The 24328-nt window shown below is 38.1% G+C and overlaps 1 protein-coding gene across 1 annotated transcript; it reads left to right on the top strand.

Moving 5' to 3' along the window:
• Window positions 1-1362: 1362 nt before the first annotated feature.
• On the top strand, window positions 1363-22906 carry MRPL39 (mitochondrial ribosomal protein L39). The gene is made up of 10 exons (XM_003263801.4): window positions 1363-1471; window positions 2196-2402; window positions 4913-5052; window positions 7378-7477; window positions 8997-9064; window positions 11436-11548; window positions 14572-14637; window positions 15561-15714; window positions 19667-19714; window positions 22811-22906. The coding sequence occupies exons 1-10, from the start codon at window positions 1399-1401 to the stop codon at window positions 22856-22858; spliced, it is 1017 nt and encodes a 338-aa protein (XP_003263849.1). The 5' UTR covers window positions 1363-1398; the 3' UTR covers window positions 22859-22906.
• Window positions 22907-24328: the final 1422 nt, after the last annotated feature.

Below are 24328 nucleotides of genomic sequence, written 5' to 3'. Positions count from 1 at the left end.
TATGATCAAACGTGCTGAAGTTTATGTTCACAGGCTTTGCTTAAATGTGGCTCTAAGATGTTCCAAGGGCACTAGAGTGTTTCTAGGTAAGGTTAAATGGGTACAGGCTCTAAAAGGCCGATGAAACAGACAGCTTTCATGGGAACGGTATGCAAATTTGAGGAAGCAAAAGATACACCCGCCCTCCAACACTATATGTATATATGTACATTTCGTGGTTTGAATTAGGATCTTAAATGAAATGTAGCCTGGTAAAATGTAGACTGGATGTAAATCCAAGCTCCGTCACTTACGTTTGCCATTTTAAAAAGTGAAGATACTTACACTTTCCTGGCGCCGTGGTTGCAACATTTGGGCCAAGGAGACGGTCAATCTACCGTGGCGCGGGGTCATATTTGTACCTTAGGCAGCACTTCCACCTGGTGGCGGCGCATTCCAATTGCAAGGCAAAGGACAGAGTGGGGGAAAGGCTGAATTCGACACTCTTAAGCCACAGAATTAAACTACTGTAAATGAAAATATTTCCATCCTGTACCTACGGAGTGCTTACTTCAAATAACACTCACGTCCTGGTAGGACAGTAAAATTAGACAATGCGCAGAGGTTTGCCTGCAAGGGCATTCATTCATTCATTCATTCAAGAAACACCTGTTGAGCGCTGACTGTGCGCTGCGCTGTTCTGGGCGCTTGGGATACATCAGTGGACTAGAGACAAAAATTCTGCCCCGGGATGCCTTCTCCTATACATCCTGTACTATATAAACTAAACTAGAAAATTTGTAAAGAGCTCTTACGAATTACAACGTCCTCTCCAAAGTCAAGGGGACGTGTTCCGAGGCCTCTGTTACCACAGCTAAGTGGAGAACCGGGGTGCAGACCCACTCCAGCCGAACTAAGAACCTACCCGGCACAATTGAAAGTTAAGCCACGCGCTAGAAGATGTCATCGCTGACAAAATAGAAGACGCCTTCCCCATTCCCCGCTCCCGCCCCCACCCCCAAGAAGAAATCCATATATTCTTTTAGGGAAGAAAGCGCTTCACCCGGGTGGCCGGGATCGAACCCGCGGAGGGCGGAAGGCGGAGGGCAACGACGCCTGCGGAACTGTTTCCCTGCAGAGCCTATGTGGTGGGTGGCAGGCAGGCCGACCGCCCTGGGGGCCCTGCACCTCTGGGTAGGTGACCGCGCCCAGGTATCGAGCACAGGTAACGCGTCCCGGCTCCGAGTCTCGGGGTCTCAGCCACTGAATCCCCAGCGAGGCCTGACGCCTTCCGGTGGAGGCGAGCAGTCTGAGTGCTGGCTCCGGAACAGAACTGTCCTGCGGAACTCCGAGTGCGCGCCCGGTTTCCGGGGGAGGAGGGCGGAGAAGGACTTGCGTGCGACGGTTCTCACCGCTGCTATGGAGGCGCTGGCCATGGGTTCCCGGGCGCTGCGGCTCTGGAGGGTCGCACCCGGTGGCGGGATCAGCTGGAGTGAGTTTCAGAGGCCGTGGGGACAGAGAGCGAGGCCTAGAAAGTGGTGTCTGTCTAGATTGGGCCTGAGGCGGGGCCGGGGAGGTCCCGCGGGGCAGAGGAAGGAGGAGGGTTTCTTAGTCCCTCAGCGGCGGTCGCCCTTGCACAGCTTGGGAGGACAAATTTATGGGAACGAGGGGCTGACTGAGGGCAGAGGCAAGGGCAGGGGTCGGAGCCAGGCCGCGGGAGGAGCTTGGGCCGCGTCTGGGAAGCAGCGCACGTTCCGTGCACGTCTGTCCATGTCTTCCCAAGGAATACTCGTACTTGCCTTGGCAGGTTCCCTGATTTGGCCTTTGGGAAATAAACTCAGCATTTCTCATTCTGGATATTGATAGTTTTGGTGTGGGACCTTTAGTTTCCTGAAATTTTCTTGTTTTTCTTCAGACCCTGTCAAACCGACCACTTTGTTCACCTTCCCAATGACTCTAGTCCAGTTTTGACTCCGTTTCCTGGTTACTTTTTGCCCCTTATTGTAAAGCACTGATTGGAAACACGACACAGGAAATTGGTGGGAAATAGCGATCTGATGTGAAAGAGCCAAATTTAAAAGTAGAGGTCAGCTCTGTTTCTTCCGCTGGTGTTTCTTAATATTACAAATTGGTTTAATTTTACCTCTGAGCGCACTTTTGCAGGCAGTACGTTAGTCATTTCTTCAGTCTTCATATTTATTGTAACTTCTCCACAGGATTTATAGCAACATCGCCAGCTTCTCGGCTGTCACCGACAGAATTGACAGAAATGCGGAATGATTTCTTTAATAAAGAGAAAGCCAGGCAGTTATCATTAACTCCCCGAACTGAGAAGATAGAAGTTAAGCATATTGGGAAAACTGACCCTGGTACTGTCTTCGTGATGAATAAAAACATTTCAACTCCCTACAGTTGTGCCATGCGTAAGTAGCAGAATCATGTTATAGTTTTGACCCTTTTACTTAAGCTGTGTGGAAGAACTGGTGCAGGAGACAGGATGTTGTAATTACTTCTGGTCATCTGCGGCCATGGCAATCCCTTTATACCAAAATCCTTTCTTGAGACCTGCATGGTGACTGCTCCCACCACATCACAGCCCTAGCTAAAAAGAGCAAGCAAATCCCAGCTACTTGGGAGGCTGAAGCAGGAGGATAGCTTGAGGCCAGAAGTTCAAGACCAGCCTGGGCACCATAGCCACCCTGTCTCTCAAAAAATAAAAATAAAAATAAATTAGCCAGATGTGGTGGGCGCAGAAGTCCCTGGACTTCCCAGAGGTTCTTTATCTGGCACCTTATTGTCTATTCACTGTCCCTGTAGCTCTGGAGGGTACTCTGAGTATTGCAAGGTTGGCACTGTAGTGCACAGATTGTCCTGCCTGGCGCTTGTTTGAATGTGGCTTTGTTTACGGTACTAGATAATTTTCTGGCAGAAAGTGACCAGACCTGAGTGCATTGTTACTAGTGTGCTTTCTCCTTTAATTTAATTGAATTTTAGAGATGAGGGTCTGGCTCTTTTCCCAGGCTGGAGTGTAGTGGTACTATCATAGCTCACTGAAACTTCTAGCCTCAGCCTACCAAGTAGCTGGGACTACAGGCGCCCACCACCACATCTGGCTAATTTATTTTTATTTTTGAGAGATAGGGTGGCCGTGGTGCCCCGGCTGGTCTTGAACTTCTGACCTCAAGCTCTCCTCCTGCTTCAGCCTCCCAAATAGCTGGGATTTGCTTGCTCCTTTTAGCTAGGGCTGTGATGTGGTGGGAGCAGTCACCGTGCAGGTCTCAAGAAAGGATTTTGGTGTAAAGAGATTGCTGTGGCCGCAGATGATCAGCTTTTTTTTGCCGCCTTTTTCTTTCTCTCCTCTTCATTGTATAGCCTAACTTACATCTATCATCTGCTTTCCACTTGGCTCTCTCTGTGTTGTATTTTTGTTTACATTTATATGTACATGTGGTAAATGTGTGAGTGGGAATGGGCATGGGGTGAATGTGATTGGGGTAAAAGTATTTATTTATATCTTAAAGGAGACAGCCATGCCCCATGTGTGATTTGGTGTGGAAATGAAGGGAATAAGAACTTCTATATTTTATTTTTGATCAAAATGTTTTGATAGTACCTTTGATAGAACTGGTAATATTTAAATTAAAGAAGCCCCAGAACAGATACAGGCATGACTAGCTGCATTGCTTAAACTTTTGGAAAACTCAGTAATGATTCCATTTAAGTAATTAACAACTTTAGTTATCAGCTTAAACTGGCCTAGAGAGTGTACACTCACTCTTAATCTTCCTTCACTCTGGCATTTGAATTAGTACTTATAAATATTTCCTCATTTGGTTTTCAAGTGTTTCTGGAACCTCTGCGATATGATAGGCATTAGGACTACAGAGGATAAGACAAAACTCAGGCCCTTAAGGAGCTTTATACACATCACATGTAGTGATGAAGCTTCTGAAGCATCCTCAGCATGACCCCTGCACTGAGACGTTCTTGTCATTCATGCTTGCAGTCAATCAGTAAACTGTTATTGAATACCTGCTGTATTCCAGGCCTGGTGCTAGGCTCTGGATATACTGATGAGTGAGCAAAAGTAGACATGATCCCTGACTTTACGGGATTTATATAGTGGTTGATAATTTAGACCCTGTAGTTTGACTACTTTTGTGAATAGCTGTGTAATTGCAGAACATCTAATTGGCATTAACAGTTGGCATTGCATTCTGGGATGATGAAACAGACCACAGCTGATTGGCTTATCTGGGAATTAATACTAATTATTAAAAAATGGTAACTACTGTATTTAACTTGAAGCGTCTATGTCACAGAAATAAGAGATGGTTTGGGAGCAAGACCCAAAACCAATCTAGAACTGATTTTTGTAGGTGTGTATTAATATATTTCCCTTTTCTTTTGAGTTGTGTGTGTATCTATCCAAATATATCCATGATGCCGTTCTCTGAATATTCAAGTGTAACTTTTTTCATTAATAATTAGCAAATTAATTTCAAACTAGATGTAGCCTGAATGAATTTTGTAAATGGTTTGGGTAATTTTGTTAATAACCAATAAGACCTTGAGTATATTGGCTATTTTTTGTTTATTTATTTATTTTTGAGACAGAGTCTCGCTCTGTCACCCAGGCTGGAGTGCAGTGGCGTGATCTCGGCTCACTGCAACCTCTGCCATCTTGGTTCAAGCGATTCTCCTGTTTCAGCCTCCCAAATAACTGGGATTACAGGCACGTGCCCCCACACTTGGCTAATTTTTGTAGGGTTTTTTTTTTTAATTGATTATAGACGTAATATACTTTTTTTCTCTTAAAAGGACAGTCTGCAGAATCTTGCCTTTCCATTGTTTTATTTCTAAATATAGCACTTAAACACGTAACTTTTCACTCTGGATTTTGTTAGATAATCAGTCTGTTTTAAATTTCTAGATTTAAGTGAGTGGTATTGCAGGAAGTCCATTCTGGCTCTGGTGGATGGACAGCCTTGGGACATGTATAAGCCTTTAACAAAGTCCTGTGAAATTAAATTTCTGACTTTCAAAGATCGTGATCCAGGAGAAGTGAATAAGGTATTTCTATCTCTACATTCTTTTTCTATTTCCCCAGTATCTTCACCTTTTTATTAAGACCTGTTTATGGGGTGTAACGTAAAAATATGGCCAAGTTCAAATGTTGTATTGTACTCTTTAGTCAATGTTTTACCTGTTAGATTAGGCACTTTTGTAGTTCAAAAAATATCAGTGGCATCCATTTGTGGGTATTTTTGGTATGCTGTGTCTTTTATATTCATATCTTTGTTCAACTTACATTCATTAATCACTCTCTATATTGTGGGTGATTCCATTTCCACTGCTACTGCTTGAATTCAGCCTTTGACCATCTTATCCAGATAATTTCAATAACTTTTTAACTCTTTCTGCTTACCCATCCCCCCACTTTTTTTTCCGGTACTTAAAAGTTGTTCTTTTACAGGCATATAACAGCTTTATTAAGTGACTTGTCTAAGGATCATGTCACTTACACCTAAAGAACTTGCCTACCTGTTAACATTCACATAGCTTTCCAGGCCCTGTATAATCTGTTCCCAGCCTGCCTTTCCAGCTTGGCCTCCCCCTGCTTCTTTCCACTTCCTCCTTGCTCTGGCCTCATTAGAGTACTTGGTCACTGTATCAGTCCGTTTTCACGTGGCTATAAAGAACTCCCTGAGACTGGGTAATTTATAAAGAAAAGAAGTTTAATTGACTCAATTTTTCATGGCTGGAGAGGCTTCATGAAACAATCATAGTAGAAGGGGAGGCAGGAACATCTTACATGGAGGCAAGAGAGAGTGTGGGCGCGGGGGGGGGACTGCTAAACACCTTTAAACCATTAGATCTCATGAGAACTCACTCACTATCGCGAGAACAGTCTGGGGGAAACTGCCCCATGATCCAGTCACCTCCTACCAGGTCTCTCCTTCGTTCGAGATGAGATTTGGATGGGAACACAGAGCTAAACCATATTAGTCACTAATGGTTTATGCTGTGTTATCCACCTTGCTTTTGTTGATGCTTTCGTCAAATGTGAGCATTTTCTTTTCTCTCTATTAAAATCCTATTTATTTTTTACAATTCAGTTAAAAGGCCATCTGCTTTGTGGAACCTTCTAAGTTTCTCCTTGTCAAAATTAATCCTCTTTTCTCTAAGGTCTCACACAACTTGGCTAGTCTCTAGATACGATGTTTTAATTTTGTCTTGTAACATAAACGGTTGAATGTGAAGATAGGGACCATTTCCCTGATTGGACCTAGTTCTTGATATACATACAGTAGGTGTTTAATAAATATTTGTTGAAATAGTTGAACAAGAAAATGATAGAAATGAAAGTAATAGCCAACAATGAGTATGTATGTATTATGTATCAGGCACTGTTCTAGGTGATTTACAGATATTAACTCATTTAACCTTCATACAAACTATGAGTTCGTGCTATTCTCCCCATTTTCCCGATGAATAAACTGAGACAAAGAGAAGTTCAGCAGCTTGACCAAGGTTACTGATTTAGGAAATAGTGGAGCCCAGATTTGAACCTAGGTATTCTGACTGGAGTTCAACAGAGATTTAAAGACATTTAGGTAGGATAGAAGAAGAAGTACATGTTGCTACTTGCCTTCAAGGCCTGGGTCTGTACTTATTTTTAGTGTAATATGGTTGCATGGAATTTATAATGGAGAAGTGATCCCACTTTTTTAGTCCTCAAATGTTAAGAAGAGCTTCTGAAAAGTATGCAGAGTAGTGTCAGCAGGAGGGGAACACAATGGACAGGTATGGTGCAGGTTTCTCCTTGTGACTCTGATCAGGTCATTGCTCTGATACCATCTCAGGCATGTCCATGAATCAAAATGTGCTGGTAAGATGAAAGCCCAGTTCCTGCTGCTCTGCTATAAATATGAGTACTCTGAACGATGTGTTAGGGTGTTAGGTATAGGATAAGAGTCACTAATAATTCATAAAAGTTGAGTTTTTCTCCGTATTTATAAATGGTATAAACAGTTACATAATTGATATATTTATTTTACTTTAGCACAAGTTTGTTAACAAGTTAACTTTATTGTGGGTTAAAAATAAATACTTTCAGATAATAAAACTATCTGTCGGGGTTGATAACCATTATGGTGTTTGATATCTTGCACAGAAACATCGCTAAGAACCTGAGGTTCATGCTTCATTCTTTTTTGATTTTTGCTTGGTCGAGGTAATGTCATGGCCTGATGGTAACTGTTGCTACATTGTGTGAACAGAGATATATGAGAAATATTTTCTAAGTCAGAGGTTCACTTAAAATTTAATATTGTCAAACTTTAGTGAATCTCAGTGTGTTTATATATATTTTATATATGTTTATTTTTTTTCTAGGCTTATTGGCGTTCCTGTGCTATGATGATGGGCTGTGTGATAGAGAGGGCATTCAAAGATGAATATGTGGTCAATTTGGTCAGAGCTCCAGAAGTTCCTGGTAGTGTATATATATAAATATATGTCTTTTTGTGATCCTTAAATATTTTGGTACCTATTTTTGATGACGTATAGAGTTTAGTACTAATATAAATTACCATTATACATATGTTTCATTTATCATGGGTAACAAAATCTTTCTTACTATGATGAAACATGAAGTAGTCTTTGCAGGTTAATAATTAACATCATAGAACTACTGGAAAGTGTTTGTCTTGAATATGAATTTCATGGAATTCCACTATCTCAGCGTTTATTTATTTATTTGAGATGGAGTTTCGCTCTGTTGCCCAGGCTGGAGTGCAGTGGCGTGATCTTGGCTCACTGCAAGCTCCGTCTCTGGGGTTCACACCATTCTCCTGCCTCAGCCTCCCTAGTAGCTGGGTCTACAGGAGCCCGCCACCACGGCTGGCTGATTTTTCTGTATTTTTAGTAGAGATGGGGTTTCACCATGTTAGCTAGGATGGTCTCGATCTCCTGACCTCGTGATCCACCTGCCTCGGTCTCCCAAAGTGCTGGGATTACAGGTGTGAGCCACCGTGCCCGGCCCTCAGCGTTTATTTTTTACAACTTTAAGCATATATTTCCAAATTGGATGTGTAGAGGAGGAGGAAATATGAGTATAAGTAGACTACTGGAAAGAGCTGTGCTTAGGTGGTAATATTTCACCAGACATGACCATTACTTTGGAGAGTGACAGCACTTTGGTGAAATGAAAAGGTGTGGACTGTAATTTTGCTAAAACTAGGATTTTGGAATAGTAAATATGGTAGGATCACATGTCTAATTTTTTTTTTTTTAAAGAAATAGATGTACCTAAAATATTTGAAAGAAGCTCAAGAAATGATTCTAAGAACAAAACACCAAAAAGAAGATATTTAGGGGATATAAAAGAAATTTAGCATTTCGTATCCATTAAGTTATTTATCTACTTACTAAATATCTTGTTCTTTTGGATTTTTTTTTTTTTTTTTTTTTTTTTTTTTTTAAGACGGAGTCTTGCTGTGTCGCCAAGGCTGGAGTGCAGTGGTGCAATCTTGGCTCACTGCAACCTGCACCTCCCAGATTCAAGTGATTCTCCTGCCTCAGACTCCCAAGTAGCTGGGATTACAGGTGCCTGCCACCAAGCCCAGCTAATTTTTGTATTTCTGGTAGAGATGGAGTTTTACTGTGTTGGCCAGGCTGGTCTCAAATTCTTGACCTCAGGTGATCCACCTGCCTCGGCTTCCCAGAATTTTTACATCTGGTAACTGTATGAAATCTGTATAGTAATAGCATTTTTGAAGAAAACTTGAATGTTTAAAAAATATTAGTGATTTGGGGTTAACAATCTTTTGGCTAAGGGAAATTTGACAGAGCTCTGGCAAGCAGCTGGAAGAACAGCAACCATTTTATAATTTGTAGAGTTGGGAGAGAGTGCTAATCCTTCTTTTCATGGTCTAAATATTCGGTTGTTGCAAATTAGTAACTTTCTGTTGGGGCAGGTTTGACTTTGCTTTTTATTTTGGTTGGATTTACAGTAATTTCTGGTGCCTTCTGTTATGACGTAGTTTTGGATAGCAAACTTGATGAGTGGATGCCAACAAAAGTAAGTGTATTCTTCTGGAATATTAATTTTAGTGTGTCTGCCTTTCTTTGTTAGAATGATTCCTATGTTAGTATTGTTGAATGGTACTGCATGTTGAGAACATTTAAAAGAATCTATCTATGTATCTATCTATGTATCTATGTATCTGTCTGTCTGTCTATCTATCTATTGGTGGTGTTGCTTTTTCAGCCTATTTAAGCCAGAGGTATGTGAATGAGAGTATTTACATCAACATGGTCAGTTGTCTTGAAACTTTATGTTCTGTTTGACCTTTTCTTGATGTTCCTTCTAAGTGGTTTTAAGGTAGTGGTTTTCAAGAGGCCCAGAATATGAAATATAAAAACTTAACTATCTTGACCCATGTGGTAGTAGGGGGCCTGGAGCCATACCTGTTTGGATCGCTGGAGCACAATTTGAAAACCACTCCCCTAAACCATTTTAACTTGTTGCATACAGTGAGGTCCCTGTATGTACAAGGGTCACATTGAGAGCTGGGTGAATTAAAGAATCAGACTTTGACAAAGCTAACTCAAGCATCAACAAATGAAATACTAACAAACTAAACTCTTTGTGAATGGTTTGCCTTTGTAATGAGGATGATCCTTGTTGGTCTGGGACTTGGGTAGCAACAGAACCTAACAAGGACAGTCTAGCTCAGGTTCTCAGTAGGTAAGGGGTGCTGATGGTTATCAAAGATCAAGCCTGGAGATGTAGTTCTGATTGGGGAGAATAGGCAAATACCTAATTCTTAATTAAACAAAATTATATGTCCTATGTATTGGGAGTCTGGAGATCTGAAAAGGGGAAGCAGTGTAGCACATCATTTTATCATTTCCACTGTGTACATTCTTTTTATATTTAATATCTCTGAAAATATATAAGCCTTATATTAGATGGTATCTTGCAATTAGAATTTGTAGTGTTTTTTTTTTTCCCCTTAGTAATACATCTTAGATTTAGTGAAATACTGTAGTGGTTCTTAAAAGCAAGGATTTTGGAGTAAGGGCAGATCCAGCTTTAAATTTGGCCTTGGAAATTACTTTTTGTATAATCCTGCGCATATTACGTAATATTGAGAGGGAGAGAAGAGGGAATCAAGAAAGAATGACAAAAAGGGAGAGGGAAGAGAGAGAGAAGAGGATGGAAGGAGGGGAGGGAAGGGATTGGAACTGTTTCTTCATGACCTCTGGGCTCCTGTCAGTGTAGCTTCTTCCTTTTCAAGTATGTCTCCAAATTTAAGATTTTCTTTACGGGGCAAGTTAGGTAAAAACTGAGGTCAAGATTTAATTTTCATTATCTGTGAAACATAACTGCTTTTTTCTTTCTTTCTCTCTCTCTTTTTTTTTTTTTTTTAAGAGATGGGGGTCTCACTATGTTGCCCAGGCTGGCCTTGAACTTCTGGGCCCAAGCAATCTTCCTGCCTCAGCCTTTCTAGTAGCTGGGACTGCAGGTGTATGCCACTGTGCTTGGCTTTTGCATTTTTCTTTTTTAAAAGATAAAACCTTACAGAAGAAATATGCGAGCTGACTGTATGGAGTTGGGTTGAGTAGACAGCTTAAAGAAAATAGGGGAGAGTTACATTGAAGGAATAGTTGTATAAAACCATGAATGTTGATTTTTTTATATAGTAAGTTATTCTTTATAGAGAAGTCATTTCATGTAAAAAAGTCTAATAGGATTTTTATGGAAATAATTTTATTATAAAAATTACTTGTGTAATAGTGCTTGGTCTTTTCTGTATTATTAGTAATGATTTATTGTATGAAAGCTCAATTAGAATTTTTATTAAAAATCTTAAAAACATTCTTAATGTGTATTCTTCATCATTTTAATTGTGTAAAATTGACATTTTTATTAAGCAGAAACTTTTAATATTGGACATGCTATACTTTGTACAGGGTGGGTGATGATGCTACATTTCTAGTGAAACTTTCTTAATTATGAAAACAATAATTTTTTCCCCATACATTTAATAAACAGTTTTATTCATACTGTAAACACATTTTTATGTCTTGCTATTTATTTATTGGCATTTTTACTTGCTGCATCATAGTCTTAATAAACATTTTAAGATTGTATAATTTGGATGAAATTATAATATAATTTGGATAAAATTTCTTTATAGTTGTATCTTTAATAATTAGTAGTAATGAAGGCTGACACCTTAATTACAGGTAAATAAGAAGTTTTATAGTTTATGGTCCAAAACTTCAGTTGTTGCAAATTAATAACTTTCTGTTCTAACAAATTTGATTTTGTCTTTTATTTTAGTTGGATTTGCAGTACTAAGCATAGAGTTTTGTCTCAGCTGGCTTATGGAGAAACACTTTTCAGTAAATTGTTACTAAAGGTTATTACTTTCATTTTTAAGGAGAACTTACGTTCCTTCACAAAGGATGCTCATGCTTTAATTTATAAAGATCTTCCATTTGAAACTCTGGAAGTTGAAGCAAAAGTGGCATTGGAAATATTTCAACACAACAAGTAAGTGTTGGCTTTCTTTAAATCAAGGCTAACTCTCCCAGTATTATATGTAATAAAGAAAATTCAGGTCTTAAGAATTTTTATATTTGATATACATATGACAGTGTATTATTTTCCACTCTGAGACCTCTCTGATCTCATTTATTTCGCTGAGGAAAATGTTCCCTATCTCCCTTGATAATTTTCTCACTTTGTTTTACTTCTCTGTTCTTGGACTAGCCTTTCTCATTATATCAACATAGTGGTGTTTCCTTTTTTTCTTTCTAGTGTGAAGTGATAACGTACGTTAAGCGACTATATAATTGTGTGTATTTGGCAGTGTTTCTCTCCTACCCCTCCACACTTAAAATGACACTGATAAGATTGAAAAGGCAAGCAGTTTGGGAGGGGGCTAACAGCTGAAGTAAAATGTTTACACAGCCAGGTCTTAATCTTCTGCATGTGAATTATTCATGATGGATTTTCTTTAACATTTTAATTCCTGCCTGGCTTCTCAGTTCTCAGAAAACTTTCAGTTCACCTTCGACTACCAGTTATAAGAACATGAGCTAAATTTTAACATTAATCTAATAGAATATTAGAACTAACTAGAAAGAGAAACCTGTGCTGTAAAAAAAAATAACAGAGTCTGAAGCCAAAATATGCACCTACAAATTGTTAAAGGTTACAGATTAGAATTTCTTTAGGTATATAGAAGTTGAAATACAAATTCTCATAGGGATAGGTTATCATAAATATATCGGCTTAGTTATGAGTGTGTTTTAGACACATACTTTATAGCTTGGCATTTCTCAAAGCAGTCTGTCTTATAATATTCTTCTATAGGATGTTAATTGACATGTGAAACCATGTACTGTGTTAAGCTGAGTTTGAAGAACAGTGGCTTAAAAAATTTTACTCATAGCACTCAAGGGTCTCCCAAAGTGGACATTGAAAATTTCCCAAATATATTTGCCCATGGAATACTTTTTCTTGAAACATTTTTAGCATGTCCTGGAACCAGTGGACTTAGAAACCAGTTGTAATGTACTGTTTTAACTAGAGTACAGATAGTATTGTAGAACCAAACCACGATTTATAGCATTAATTTGACAAGAAAATTCTTTGGACTATCTGAACACGTCAAGTCACTCTCTGTGCCAAAAGTCTAGGCACATGCTGCCCAAAAGAAATATAATATGAGACATCTGTATAATTTGAAATTTTCTAGTAGTTACATTGAAAAAAAGTCAAAACAAAAGTTGAAGTTAATTTTAATGATTTTATTTAAATGATACATCTAAAATGTTACTCAGTGTAATCAATATTAAAATATTGATATTATTTTATATTCTTTTTCACAAAATCTTCAGATCCTGGTATGTGTTTTACACTTAAGGCACATTTTAACTAGTACTAATCACATTTAAGTGCACCACGGTACTTTACTGGACAGTGTACTTTTGACTTCCATTCAGTATACATTGAGATTTCCCATTCCTCTAACTGTCAAGGACCGGTAGTGGCTTCTGGGACTTTTGTAACTTAGTTGAGTGTGTGGTAGGAGGAAGGGGATAATTCTGGAGGAAGCTTGATAGGACAGAAGAGTTGGTTCATTGAAGGTGGGTCAGTGATTGAGTCTTTCTGCTGCAGGAGTAAGGGTGGGACCTTTTTGTGGCTTTGACTCTCGGGACAGGAGCATCTCTTGGAGGTGGGTCAGGAGGGACAAGTATTCAAGGGAATTGGCACCCTTATTAGTGCCTGGGGGACTGCAGCAGTCAGTGGGTGGTTTTGCATAAACCAGTGTTCCCTAACTTTGCTACATAATTGTGCATACACCTGTGGTGCACATACACATATTACTTGTTTAGCACCCTGAGGTAACACAGACAAAGCTCTCAATAGTAAATGGTAAAGTCATGATTTGAACCCGGGCTGTGCAGTTTCATCTGTGCCTTTAGCTATACTGACAGAATTGGGTAGATTTGAGAGACACTGGGCAGTCAAATTGACAACTTGATAATGAATTGAATAAAGGAGATATGGTAGGAGAAAGGAATCAAGGAAATCTCCCAGGTTTTTCACATGGACACCTGGGTGGTTGGTGGTATCGTACTAAGACAGGAAATTCAGGAGGAAGAACAAATTTGGGCGGGGAAAGAGGTGGTAATTTGTGCAGTTTGCAAATTTCAGGGTAAGGTGCTTGTGGAACATCCTAGAGGATGTCCAAATGGGTCTTGAATATACAGTTTGGTGGTCAGAAGAGGTAGGTAGATTAGAAGCAGAGATATAGGAGATATAACTACATAAGTTGTAGCTCAAGGGGCTGACCTAGGGAGGATGCTTAGAGGGAAAAGAGGGTGTAGGATAGAGTTCTCAAAGGGTAGAGAAAGACAAGAGTGACCAGAGATGTAAAATAACAAGCAGTAAGGAATGCCACTGATACCCATTGAAAGAGCACTTTGAGGCTGGGTGTGGTGGTTCATCGCTATAATCCCAGCACTTTGGGAGACTGAGGCAGGAGGATTGTTTGACACCAGGAGTTTGAGACCAGCCTGAGGAACATGGCAAGACCCTATCTTTACCAAAAAAAAATTAGCCCTGCATGGTGGCTCACACCTGTAGTCCCAGCTACTTGGGTGGCTGAGGCAGGAGGGTCGTTTGAATCCAGAAGTTTGAGGCTGCAGTGAGCTATAATTATGCCACTGCATTCCAGGGTGGGTGATAGAGTAAGACCCTGTCTCAAAAAAAAAAAGAAAAGAAATAAAAATGGAAAGAAAGAACACTTTGAGAAGTGGAGGTGAGCATTGGTATTAAGAAAATGAGGACCAAAAAATGTCCACTGGGTTGACACCAAGCAGGTCTGTGACTTTGTTGAGAATAGTTTGGCAGAGTCATGGGGCTGTGGCCAGATTAAAGAGAGGTTCCAAGTGTAACCTACTCTCAGAAAGTGTGGCTGAAGAGGAAGAGAAAGGGAGGTATCTTTAAACACCTTTTTACATATTTTGAGTTAAAAAAATGTTTTTTTCTTTGCTGCTTTTCAGGTACAAAATAGATTTCATAGAAGAGAAGGCATCTCAGAACTCTGAGAGAATAATCAAGCTACACAGGTAAGTAAAAGTCTAAAAACTGGCTGCTATGTTAGAGTAAGGCTTAGCTTTATTGTTATCTGAATGAAGCATATGACCAAAAAAGATGAATTTGTGTCTTATTTTGTTCTTATTACCTTATTTTTTGTTGCTTCATTCATTGTTTTGATATGGTGGTAAATGGAAGCTTGAAATTATCTTCAGGAACACTTGTGGTTTCTATAATCCTCATTTTATTGTTTGCTATTTTTATTTAATTTTGAGTTGAAAACCACTGTTTAAGAATGTAATTTTTAGGAGTTTTGAAACTGGGCAAGATAGTCGTTGTGATGAGTTGAACATGGTAATTCATATGAATACTGACTAACTAGTAATTACTTATGATACTTGTAAGTTAAGCCAGAATGTGCTTTCTGACGCATGGATGAGAAAGGTCCACTGCTTATGATGACGTTCTCCCATGGGGAGCAAGTCCCAAGACAATGCATTCTGCAGAAATGACTTCATGACCTGGATCCATTTTCTCAACCTCCTGTTTTTATGAATTGGACTTCACTTTTTTCTCTAGAAACTGCCCTTTGTTTCTGAACACAATCTGTCCTACACACTGAATTCTCAGCTTCGTTACATGGGTTATTGTAAGGTTGTAGATGATCGGTTTTAGGCAATTGGATCAGCTTGATAGCATGATGTGTTGTATGACTCTTAAAGACCTTAAAATTTATATCAATGCTAATTAAGAAAATGGTTCATTTGATTTAATTTTCAAAGTTTTAGCCTCTTTACTTGAGATCATTATGTCAGGGGTCATTAGAAACTGAATTGAACCATATATAATGTTCTTGATTAGGGATATTAGCAAAGAGAAGGAAGAGATTTCTTTTTCAAGCTCTTACAAATTATTTGATGTTGCAGTTTTGTTTATTTATTTTTAAATCAATCAGAATAGGTGACTTCATTGATGTGAGTGAGGGCCCTCTTATTCCAAGAACAAGTATTTGTTTCCAGTATGAAGTGTCAGCAGTTCACAATCTTCAACCCACCCAGCCAAGTCTCATACGAAGATTCCAGGGTGTGTCTTTACCTGTTCACTTAAGAGTAAGTAAAGCTTAAAGTTCCAGGTCTTCCAATTTGGGTATAGATATAATTCTGGACTTGATTTTATACCAGTTTGAAGAATATAAACTTTTAATTTTTCTTAAGTTATATGACACTAATATTTTATAAACTCAGGTTTATGATTAAAAACAAAGTTGCCCAGGCTGTAAATATACAATTACAAAAGAAACAGTAGTTGAAAAAATTAAATCAAATTGATATAGCATTTAAAAATTTCAAATTAGCATAGGTGAGGGTACATTGACAGAGGGGGTATTAGAGTGCATATTGGTAAGACTTTCTGGAATGCCTTTTAAGCTTAAATTTGGCATGCTCTTCCCTCTAATTTTAATGATCCGTTCATGACCCAAAGCCTGACATTTTCCACATTGCTCCTACCCCTTGCTAATCTTTTTATTTAAATTTTTTATTTTGAGATAATTACGGTTATAAGACATAGAGAGATCCCATGTACCTTTACTTGGTTTCCTCAATGGTAGCATCTTGGAGTACTAAAATACAGTATCACCACCAGGGTATGGACAGCGATACAATGAAGATACAGAACAATTCCTTCACTACGGGGATCCCTCATGTTGGCCTTTTATAGACACACGCATTTACAGCCACTTCCCTCTGTTGCCCCCGTTACCCTGCCTGCTTACCCCTGCCAACTACTTATCTGTTTTCCTTTTCTGTAATTTTGTCACTTCAAGAATATTATATGAATGGGATCAAACAGTATGTAATTTTTTTGGGATTGGCACTGTTCACTCAGTATAATTCTCCGGAGATTCATCCGAGTGTATCAGTAGTTCATTCATTCTTATTGCTAAGTAGTATTACTTGGTCTGGATGTATCACGGTTTGTTTAACCATTCATCCATCAAAGGCCATCTGAGTTTTCAGTTTTTGGCTATTACAAATAAAGCTGCTGTGACATTGCGTGCAGGTTTTTGTGAATATTTCTCTGGGATAAATACCCAGGAGTGCAATTGCTGGGTCATATGATAAGTGTATGTTTAGTTTTTTAAGAAACAACCAAAGTGTTCCAGAGTGACTGTACCATTTTACATTCCCACTGGCAATGTGTGAGTGATCAGTTTTTCCACATCCTCACTAGCATTTGATGCTGTCACTACTTTTTTTTTTTGTTTTAGTCATTCTGATATGTTTGTAGTGATTTCTCATTGTAGTTTTAATTTGAATTTCTCTGTTGACCAATGGTATTGATCATCTTTTCATGTACTTATTTGCCATCTATGTATCTTCATTGGTGCAATGTCTGTTTATGTCTTTTGCTAGTGTTCTAATTAGATTGTTTTACTTTTTAACAGTTGAGTTTTGAGAGTTCTTTATATGTTGTAGATACTAGTTTTTTGTTAGATATGTAGTTTTCAGATTTCTCTCTTTTTCTGTCTGTACCTTGTGTTTGTATATGTGGCTTGTTTTCTCATTCTCTGAGCAGCCTTTTGCAGAGAAGAAGTTTTTAATTTTGATGAAACTAGTTTGTCAAAATTTGATAAAATTTTTGTTTTTATAGATTATGTTTTTGGGGTTAATTCTAAGAACTCTTTGACCAGCCCTAGATCCCAAAGATTTTCTCCTTTTTTTTCCTTCCTAAAAGTTTTAGAGTTTTACATTTGTTTAAATCTGTGGTCCATTTTGAGTTAATTTTTCTATGAGTGTGAGATTTAGGTTTAGGTTTTTTTTTGTGTGTGTGGTCTATAGATGTCAGATTGCTCCAACACCATTCGTTGAAAAGGCCACTCTTCCTCCACTGAGTTACTTTTGTATCTTTGTTAAAAATTAGCTGAGCATATTTATGTAGGTCTATTTTTGGGTCCTCTATTCTGTTCCATTGATCACATATGTTTAGCTCTCTACCGGTACCACACAGTCTTGATTACTGTAGCTCTAAATAGGCTGTGAAATCAGGTAGAGTAATTCCTCCCTTGTTACTATTTTTTAATCAAAATTGTTTTAACTCTTCTAGTTTCTTTGAATTTCCATTTAATGTTAGGATAATATTTTCAATGTCAACAGAGTCTTCCTGAGATTCTAATAAGAAGTCCATTAGACCTATATAGCAGTTTGGGGAGAATTGACATCTTTAATATGTCGAGGTTTCCAGTCTGTGAACTTACTGGATCTTCTTATTTATGTTTTCTTTCATCTCTCTCATTTTGTAAAATTTAGCACACCTCTCCTGTATATTTGACTTTGACTTTTCTCCACATACCTGCTTCCTTTCCTAGCCTTCCCAATTTCAGAAAATGAGATCATCCTTTAACTCAAGTTTTTCCAACTCACAGCCCATGGGCTGCATGTGGTCCAGGACGGCTTTGAATGAGACACAAATTTGTAAACTTTCTTAAAACATTATGAGGTTTTTTTGCGATTATTTTTTTTTTTTTTTTTTTTTTTTTTTTTTTTAGCTCATTAGCTGTCATTAGTGTTAGTATATTTTATGTGTGGTCCAAGACAATTCTTCCAGTGTGGCCCAGGGAAGCCAAAAGATTGGATACCCCTGGTTTCCTTAGTTGTTTAAGGTAATCCTTGATTCTCTTTTCCCCTCGTAGCCATGCCCCAGCCCATCCATCCGCAAGTCCTTTCAACTTTTAACTCTGAAACATATTCTGAATCTATGCACCTTATAGCATCTCATCTGCTACTGCTTCCCTTATCCAAGTTCCTCTTTGTTTTCACTCACCTTCCTTGCTTTCACTCTTGCCCTCTACAGTGCATTTTCCACTTAGTAGCCAAAGTGATCTTTTTAATACACAATCTGTTATGTACTTCCTCGGCCCCAAGCTTTCCAATGGCTTCCCTTGAACAAATCCCAACTTTCTACCCTGTCTCACAAAGCCCTGCATTATCTGGTCCCTGCCTGCTTCTCTGACTTTATCTAACACCACTCCTTTCCTCACTCACTATATTCCAGCCACAGCTTAAGGTCTCTGCACCAGCAGTTTATTCCGCCTGAGTCAGGCATGGTTTTCCCTTTAAACATACCAGTCAGCTCTTTCCCTAGAAGGGTTCGTATGTCGATATTTATTAATTTTACCTTTTATTATAGATTTTATGAGCTCATTCAGTGTGAAATAGTCACTGGCCTGCCCATATGTCTTGTTACCACTTTCAGTTGACCTAATAAAATTGATGTGGTCATGATACACTTTGCACAGTTTTCTTTAATGCATTCTGATAATCCTCTGCTACAGGAGGTTGTTATGGACTAAGGAAATTGAGTTTAAGTTTTACTATTGTCTTGGGAGGCTGAGGCAGGAGAATTGCTTGAACCTGGGAGGCAGAGGTTGCAGTGAGCCGAGATCATACCACTGCACTCCAGCCCGGGCGACAGAGTGAAACTCCATTTCAAAAAAAAAAAAAAAAAAAAAAAAAAAAAATTTGCTATTGTCTTTGTTGGTTTTACTTACTCTTTAGGGTAACTTGATGAATCCTCTGGTTCTGCCATTTCAGTGTGAAGATGTCACAGTTGGTTTTTAATGACTGTCTTCTTGTGGTTGCTTATGATTTGAAGAATAACTTCTAGAATGTTGAAACTGGCTATTTAAGGATTGAACCACAGTCTATGGGAAAGTAGCGCAGATTTTTGCTTCCTATTAGAAGAAATGGTTTCTATGATGGAAATGATTAAGACGGGCAAAAGTGAAAGAAGGGCACATTCAATCCTTAAGCGTTTTTTTCTTAAATGCTCACTGCAACCTCTGCCTCCCGGGTTCAAGTGATTGAAGAAAGCAAAAAACAAAGCAGCTATCCCCATGTAGCACCTTTTTTCGCTACTATGATCCACTTTTATAACCATTTATCTATATTAGTACTGCCTAGCTTTTTATTTATTTTGTTCTAAAAGCTATATAAAGACTCTGTCCCTTTTACTTTGACATTACTGCTTTATTTAGTTCATTGCAAATCTTTTCTTTTCAAGGCACATTTTACAATATGGGATAAGCTATTGGAAAGATCTCGGAAAATGGTAAGTGTTTTTGACAGCTAATGAGTACTCTTCTATAAAGAAATTCATCAAAATTAACCAATAACAACCAAAGGCGGGAAAAATGAAAGAAACAAAGAGAAAGGAAAAAAGTAAGTTGTCTCAACAGTCAAAGCAGTGTTGTGATTGTTCACTAGTATGTTGGTAAGGGTAAAGTTGTAACTTGGCAGCTCTCTTTTGATTTTATTTGTTAATATCATGAAAATGATATTGTAGAACTTGAAGAGAAATAAGAATATTACTATGTAATAGTAATAGTTCTTAATAGTTTTAATGGTATCAGTTAGGTCTTAGGATTTTTTTTTGTAAACTTAATGAATATTTAAAGGATTAAGATTTGTCAGGTGTATTTTAAAGCCACCTTTAGCCATTAACAGTAAATGTGCAAATGTCCTAATGTCCTGAAAAACCAGATTTGAATGTTTGTGTTTTTGTAGTTTATTCTTTGTCATTAGCATTTAGACTTAATGAGTAGGAATGATAGTATTTCTTTTTTTTTTTTTTTTTTTTTTTGAGACAGAGTCTTGTTCTGTCTCCCAGGCTGGAGTGCAGTGGCGTGATCTCGGTGGCTCACTGCAACCTCTGCCTCCCAGGTTCAAGCGATTCTCGTGCCTCAGCCTCCCAAGTAGCTGGGACTACAGGTGCCCACCACTACGTCCAACTAATTTTTTTGTATTTTTAGTATAGACAGGGATTTACCGTGTTAGCCAGGATGGTCTCGATCTCCTGACCTCGTGATCCACCCCCCTCGGCCTCCCAAAGTGCTGGGATTACAGGCGTGAGCCACCGTGCCTGGCCCAAGTGATTGTATTTCTTGATCACAACTATTCCTGTTACCTGTTTCATAGGCTAAGTGTGCCTCTTTTACTTAGGTTATCTGATAGCTGTCCTGTGTAATCTGGCCTCATTAGGCCTTCCTCCTTATCCTAATTTCCCACAATGCCACAAACACTGGTTAAGCTTGCAAGCACATTAAGCATCACACATTAAACTTATTTTCACGTTTGCTTATTTCTTCATGATAGTTTTTCTTTCTAGACGCCATTTCCCATTCTCTTTCTATTTACCACGCAGTCATTCTTCACTACCTCTCCTGAGTCGTACCTCCTCCATGGAACAGTCTCAGAGTAATCTCTAACAAATAATTACTCATTCATATAAGTTTGTGCTTGATAGTATATGTCCACATACTGTTTTTTGATTGTTTTCTTTGCCAGTACATTTATCTGCTGTCTGTTAAGCCTTTCAGGATTTGTTATATTTGTGTAAGCCCAAATTTTGAACACAACATTAGCACATGAAGGGGTTACCCAAGAAATATTTATTGACAATTTTTCATAATGATATATAAACCTAGTCTTTATTAATGACTATATAGATAGGAATTATTGTTTAGGGACTTCACCATAATGTTCTTGAGTAAGGGTTATGTAATTTTTTTTCTCATGAGAAGAAATTACCTTTGAATGAATGGAGTAATTTTCTCTTTTTAGTTGGTCACAGTGATCATTTTAGATTAAGAAACTAAAGAAAAAATGTTCAGCATGTTTACTTGGAGTTAAGTAAAATTAAAAAAAATTTAAAAAGCTAAAGAATATTAAAGAAATAGTTTGGGAAACTAAAGAAGCAATAGTAACTGAACACTTTAAAGGAATGAAAAATGTAGAAAAATGGCAGAGACAGTGTCTTACCTAGAATATCTAGTGATGTTAGTCAATACATATTTTTTCAAACATTTATTGTGGTTTAGTTGCTTTTTCCTACTGTCCATTTTGCTTTTCTGAAGGGATTAGATTAAACGTGGTTCATTGATGCAACACAGACTTACTGATTGTTTATTGTGTGCCAGGTACTGTTACGGTCTGGAGGTACAAAAAAATGAACAAAATATACTTGCTGCCTCAGGGAAGTAATGTTGGTTGGATAATTAGGCTTATAAGCAGACAGTTCAGGTGTACATGTGGGGCTCCGGCATAAAGAAGAGGACTCAGACCAAGCTGGGGAGTTGCTTAAGGAAGGCTTCCAGGAATTGGAGTCTCTTAAGCTGATTTTAAAGGGTAAATAAAAGTGGACCATGCAGATAATCTGTTGGAGAATGGGTTGGAGGTTATCTCAGAGGAAGTCACTTGCCTACATAGAGAACATGATGAATGTAAGATGAATTTGAAAGTACAGATCACATGTAGGGTAGGTAAAGAGTCAGTCCAAAAACAGAATATGCGGGGCTTGTGTTCCGTGTTGTGGAACTTGCATACCTGACTTTCCTCCTCCACCCCACTGAGATGCTAGAGAGTAACTGGAGAATTTTGAGTAGGGAAGTGACCTGTTGATCAGCTATTCTTGTTTAAAAGCTCATTCTAGGGGTAGCATGGGATATAGCTGTGACTTAAGCCAAGAGTTCTGTTAGGGGGATAGAAGAGGAGAGGTCCTAAAGTTCAGCCACGATAGGGAGAATGACTGTGAGAGTTAACTTAGGCTGAATTAGTAGGACTGTTGATGGAATGTGCAGGTAGGAAGAAGAGTGAATTCTTGAATGCTGTCCTTAGGTAGCTGGGTGGAGCCCTTTACCAAGATAGATGATGCAGGCAGGACAGGTTTTGGGGTGTTGAATTCAGATTTAGCTGTGTCTGTTTGATGAGTCTGAGTGACATAGAGTAGAAATAGGGACATAGAGATATCTATTTAGACTAAATCTGTAATATGCTCTATTCTAAATGGAATTATATTCCAAAAGAAAATAAACTGATTTAAAATAGCTTGTTACAGCACTTCAGGTGTTTTTTCTTACACTAATGATTTTGTTTTATGGCTGAAAAGTAAAATGGCCAACTTGAGAAGCCTAGGTGTAATATGCCTTAGATTATATTTTTGAATGGAATTATTATTCTTTACCTGATAATTTGTATTGGTTACTTGGCCTTTAAATCTTTCTTCTTACCTAACTTTCTGTAATAATTACGATTGAAGGGGAAAGATAAAGGGTCATTATAAGAGGGCTGTGGAATGATTTAAAATGGTGGGTGAAGGGTAAAACTGAAAGTGTTTATTAGGAAAGTAAAGCTATTCATGTTTTTGCAGGTAACTGAAGATCAAAGTAAACCAACAGAGGAATGTACATCTACCTAATAACTTTCTAAAATTTAAATATGTATAATAAAATAAATGTTTTAAATAGAATGTTTGTGTGTGCTTATACAGATTAACCCTTTCTCCCCAAGATTGATAGTGATCTTTACTTTTTCTTTTCTCTAAAGTATGAAACACTTCATGTTGCTCAAATAAAAACTGTACAAAAACAGGTCACTCCCTTCCTGCTCCATGGATGCAATACTTTAGCATGTTTTCTCTTTTTTTTCCTACAGATCTAGGCAGATACATAAAAATATAAAGGTGATTTCTAAAAAACATAAATAGGATCATACTATACTTGCTTGCGTTTTTTGCCAAACAGTGGCATAGTAAACATCCTTGTGCAAAAATGGCAAATGTTTGTAGATAAATAATATTAACTGGGTATTTATCATGTGCTGGGCCTTGTGCTAAGCTCATCACGTGTGGAACCTTTTGTATAATCCTCACAGTGACATGTTGAGAAGATGTTTCTATTTTTTAAATGAGGAAACAGTATAGAGCTTGAAAGTGGTAAAGCGGGAATTTGAATGGAGGCAGTTTCACTCGCATGCTCTTCTACTCTACGTTGCCTCACGTATAAATAATTTTGTAGAAATAGATTGCTGGCAGTGGAATTATTGACAGGTGCTACCAGATGCTGGCTTCCCAAAGGTTTTGCCAAATGTTACTCCCAATAACAGTGTCTAAGAGTGCCTGTTTCCCCACACCTTGAGTAAGCCTTGGTTATCAGTCTTACAAAAATATTTTGCCAAAAACTTTCTTCTTCTTTGTCAGCAAGTTTTCTGCGTCTTGTGCACAGGCTTCCTCTGAAGGCCGTATTATTATTATTTTTTTTTCTGGGTGAGGTCAACTTTTTCTTAGAGTCCATATCTTCCTGTTTCTTGATTAACTTTCTCATTTTGCTAGCATTTGTCTCTAAGCACCTTTATAGGAAAAAATGTCTAAGAGGTGAGCCATTGCATGTCTAAAGTGGGTTATGCACTTATATTTGATGAACTATTTAGCTAGATACAGAATTCTAGATTGAAAAGTAGTTTTCTCTTAGAACTTTGAAAGCAGCTCAGTTATTTTCTGGCATCTGATTTTGCTAATAAAAGGTCTGATGCCAGTCTGATTCTTGTTCCTTTTTATATAACCTGTTCTCTTCATTCCTTTCTCTCAACACTCTGGACACTTAGGATCTTATTATTCTTGGTGTTGTAAAATTCGACAATCCTGTACCTGTATCTAGGTCTTCAGTCAGTTATTCTGCTTGGTACGTAGGCGATCCTTTCAATTTTTGACATCTCTCTTTTATGTTTTTTTACTTTATTTGTTCTTTCTTTTCTCTGGAGGTTCTTTGTTTCTCTAATACCTTTCAGCAGTATTTGCATCTTCTGTATTGGTCCTCTGTATTTTTTTCCCTTTCTCGATTATTTTTCCTGCATTTATATTTTACTCACATTATGTCAAGCATATTTTAGT

The sequence above is a fragment of the Nomascus leucogenys genome, chromosome 25 (assembly GCF_006542625.1).
Source record: "Nomascus leucogenys isolate Asia chromosome 25, Asia_NLE_v1, whole genome shotgun sequence".
Lineage (NCBI taxonomy): Eukaryota > Metazoa > Chordata > Mammalia > Primates > Hylobatidae > Nomascus > Nomascus leucogenys.
Note: the sequence above shows the minus strand (reverse complement) of the source record. Positions and strands in the feature narration are given on the sequence as shown.

Bases quoted from the DNA above. Each gene is read 5' to 3' on its own strand.
- MRPL39 (XM_003263801.4), top strand. From the start codon at position 1,399: ATGGAGGCGCTGGCCATGGGTTCCCGGGCGCTGCGGCTCTGGAGGGTC. The intron at 5,053-7,377 runs GTATTTCTATCT...TTTTTTTTCTAG, and splicing joins ATCCAGGAGAAGTGAATAAG to GCTTATTGGCGTTCCTGTGC. The intron at 14,638-15,560 runs GTAAGTAAAAGT...TAAATCAATCAG, and splicing joins AGAATAATCAAGCTACACAG to AATAGGTGACTTCATTGATG.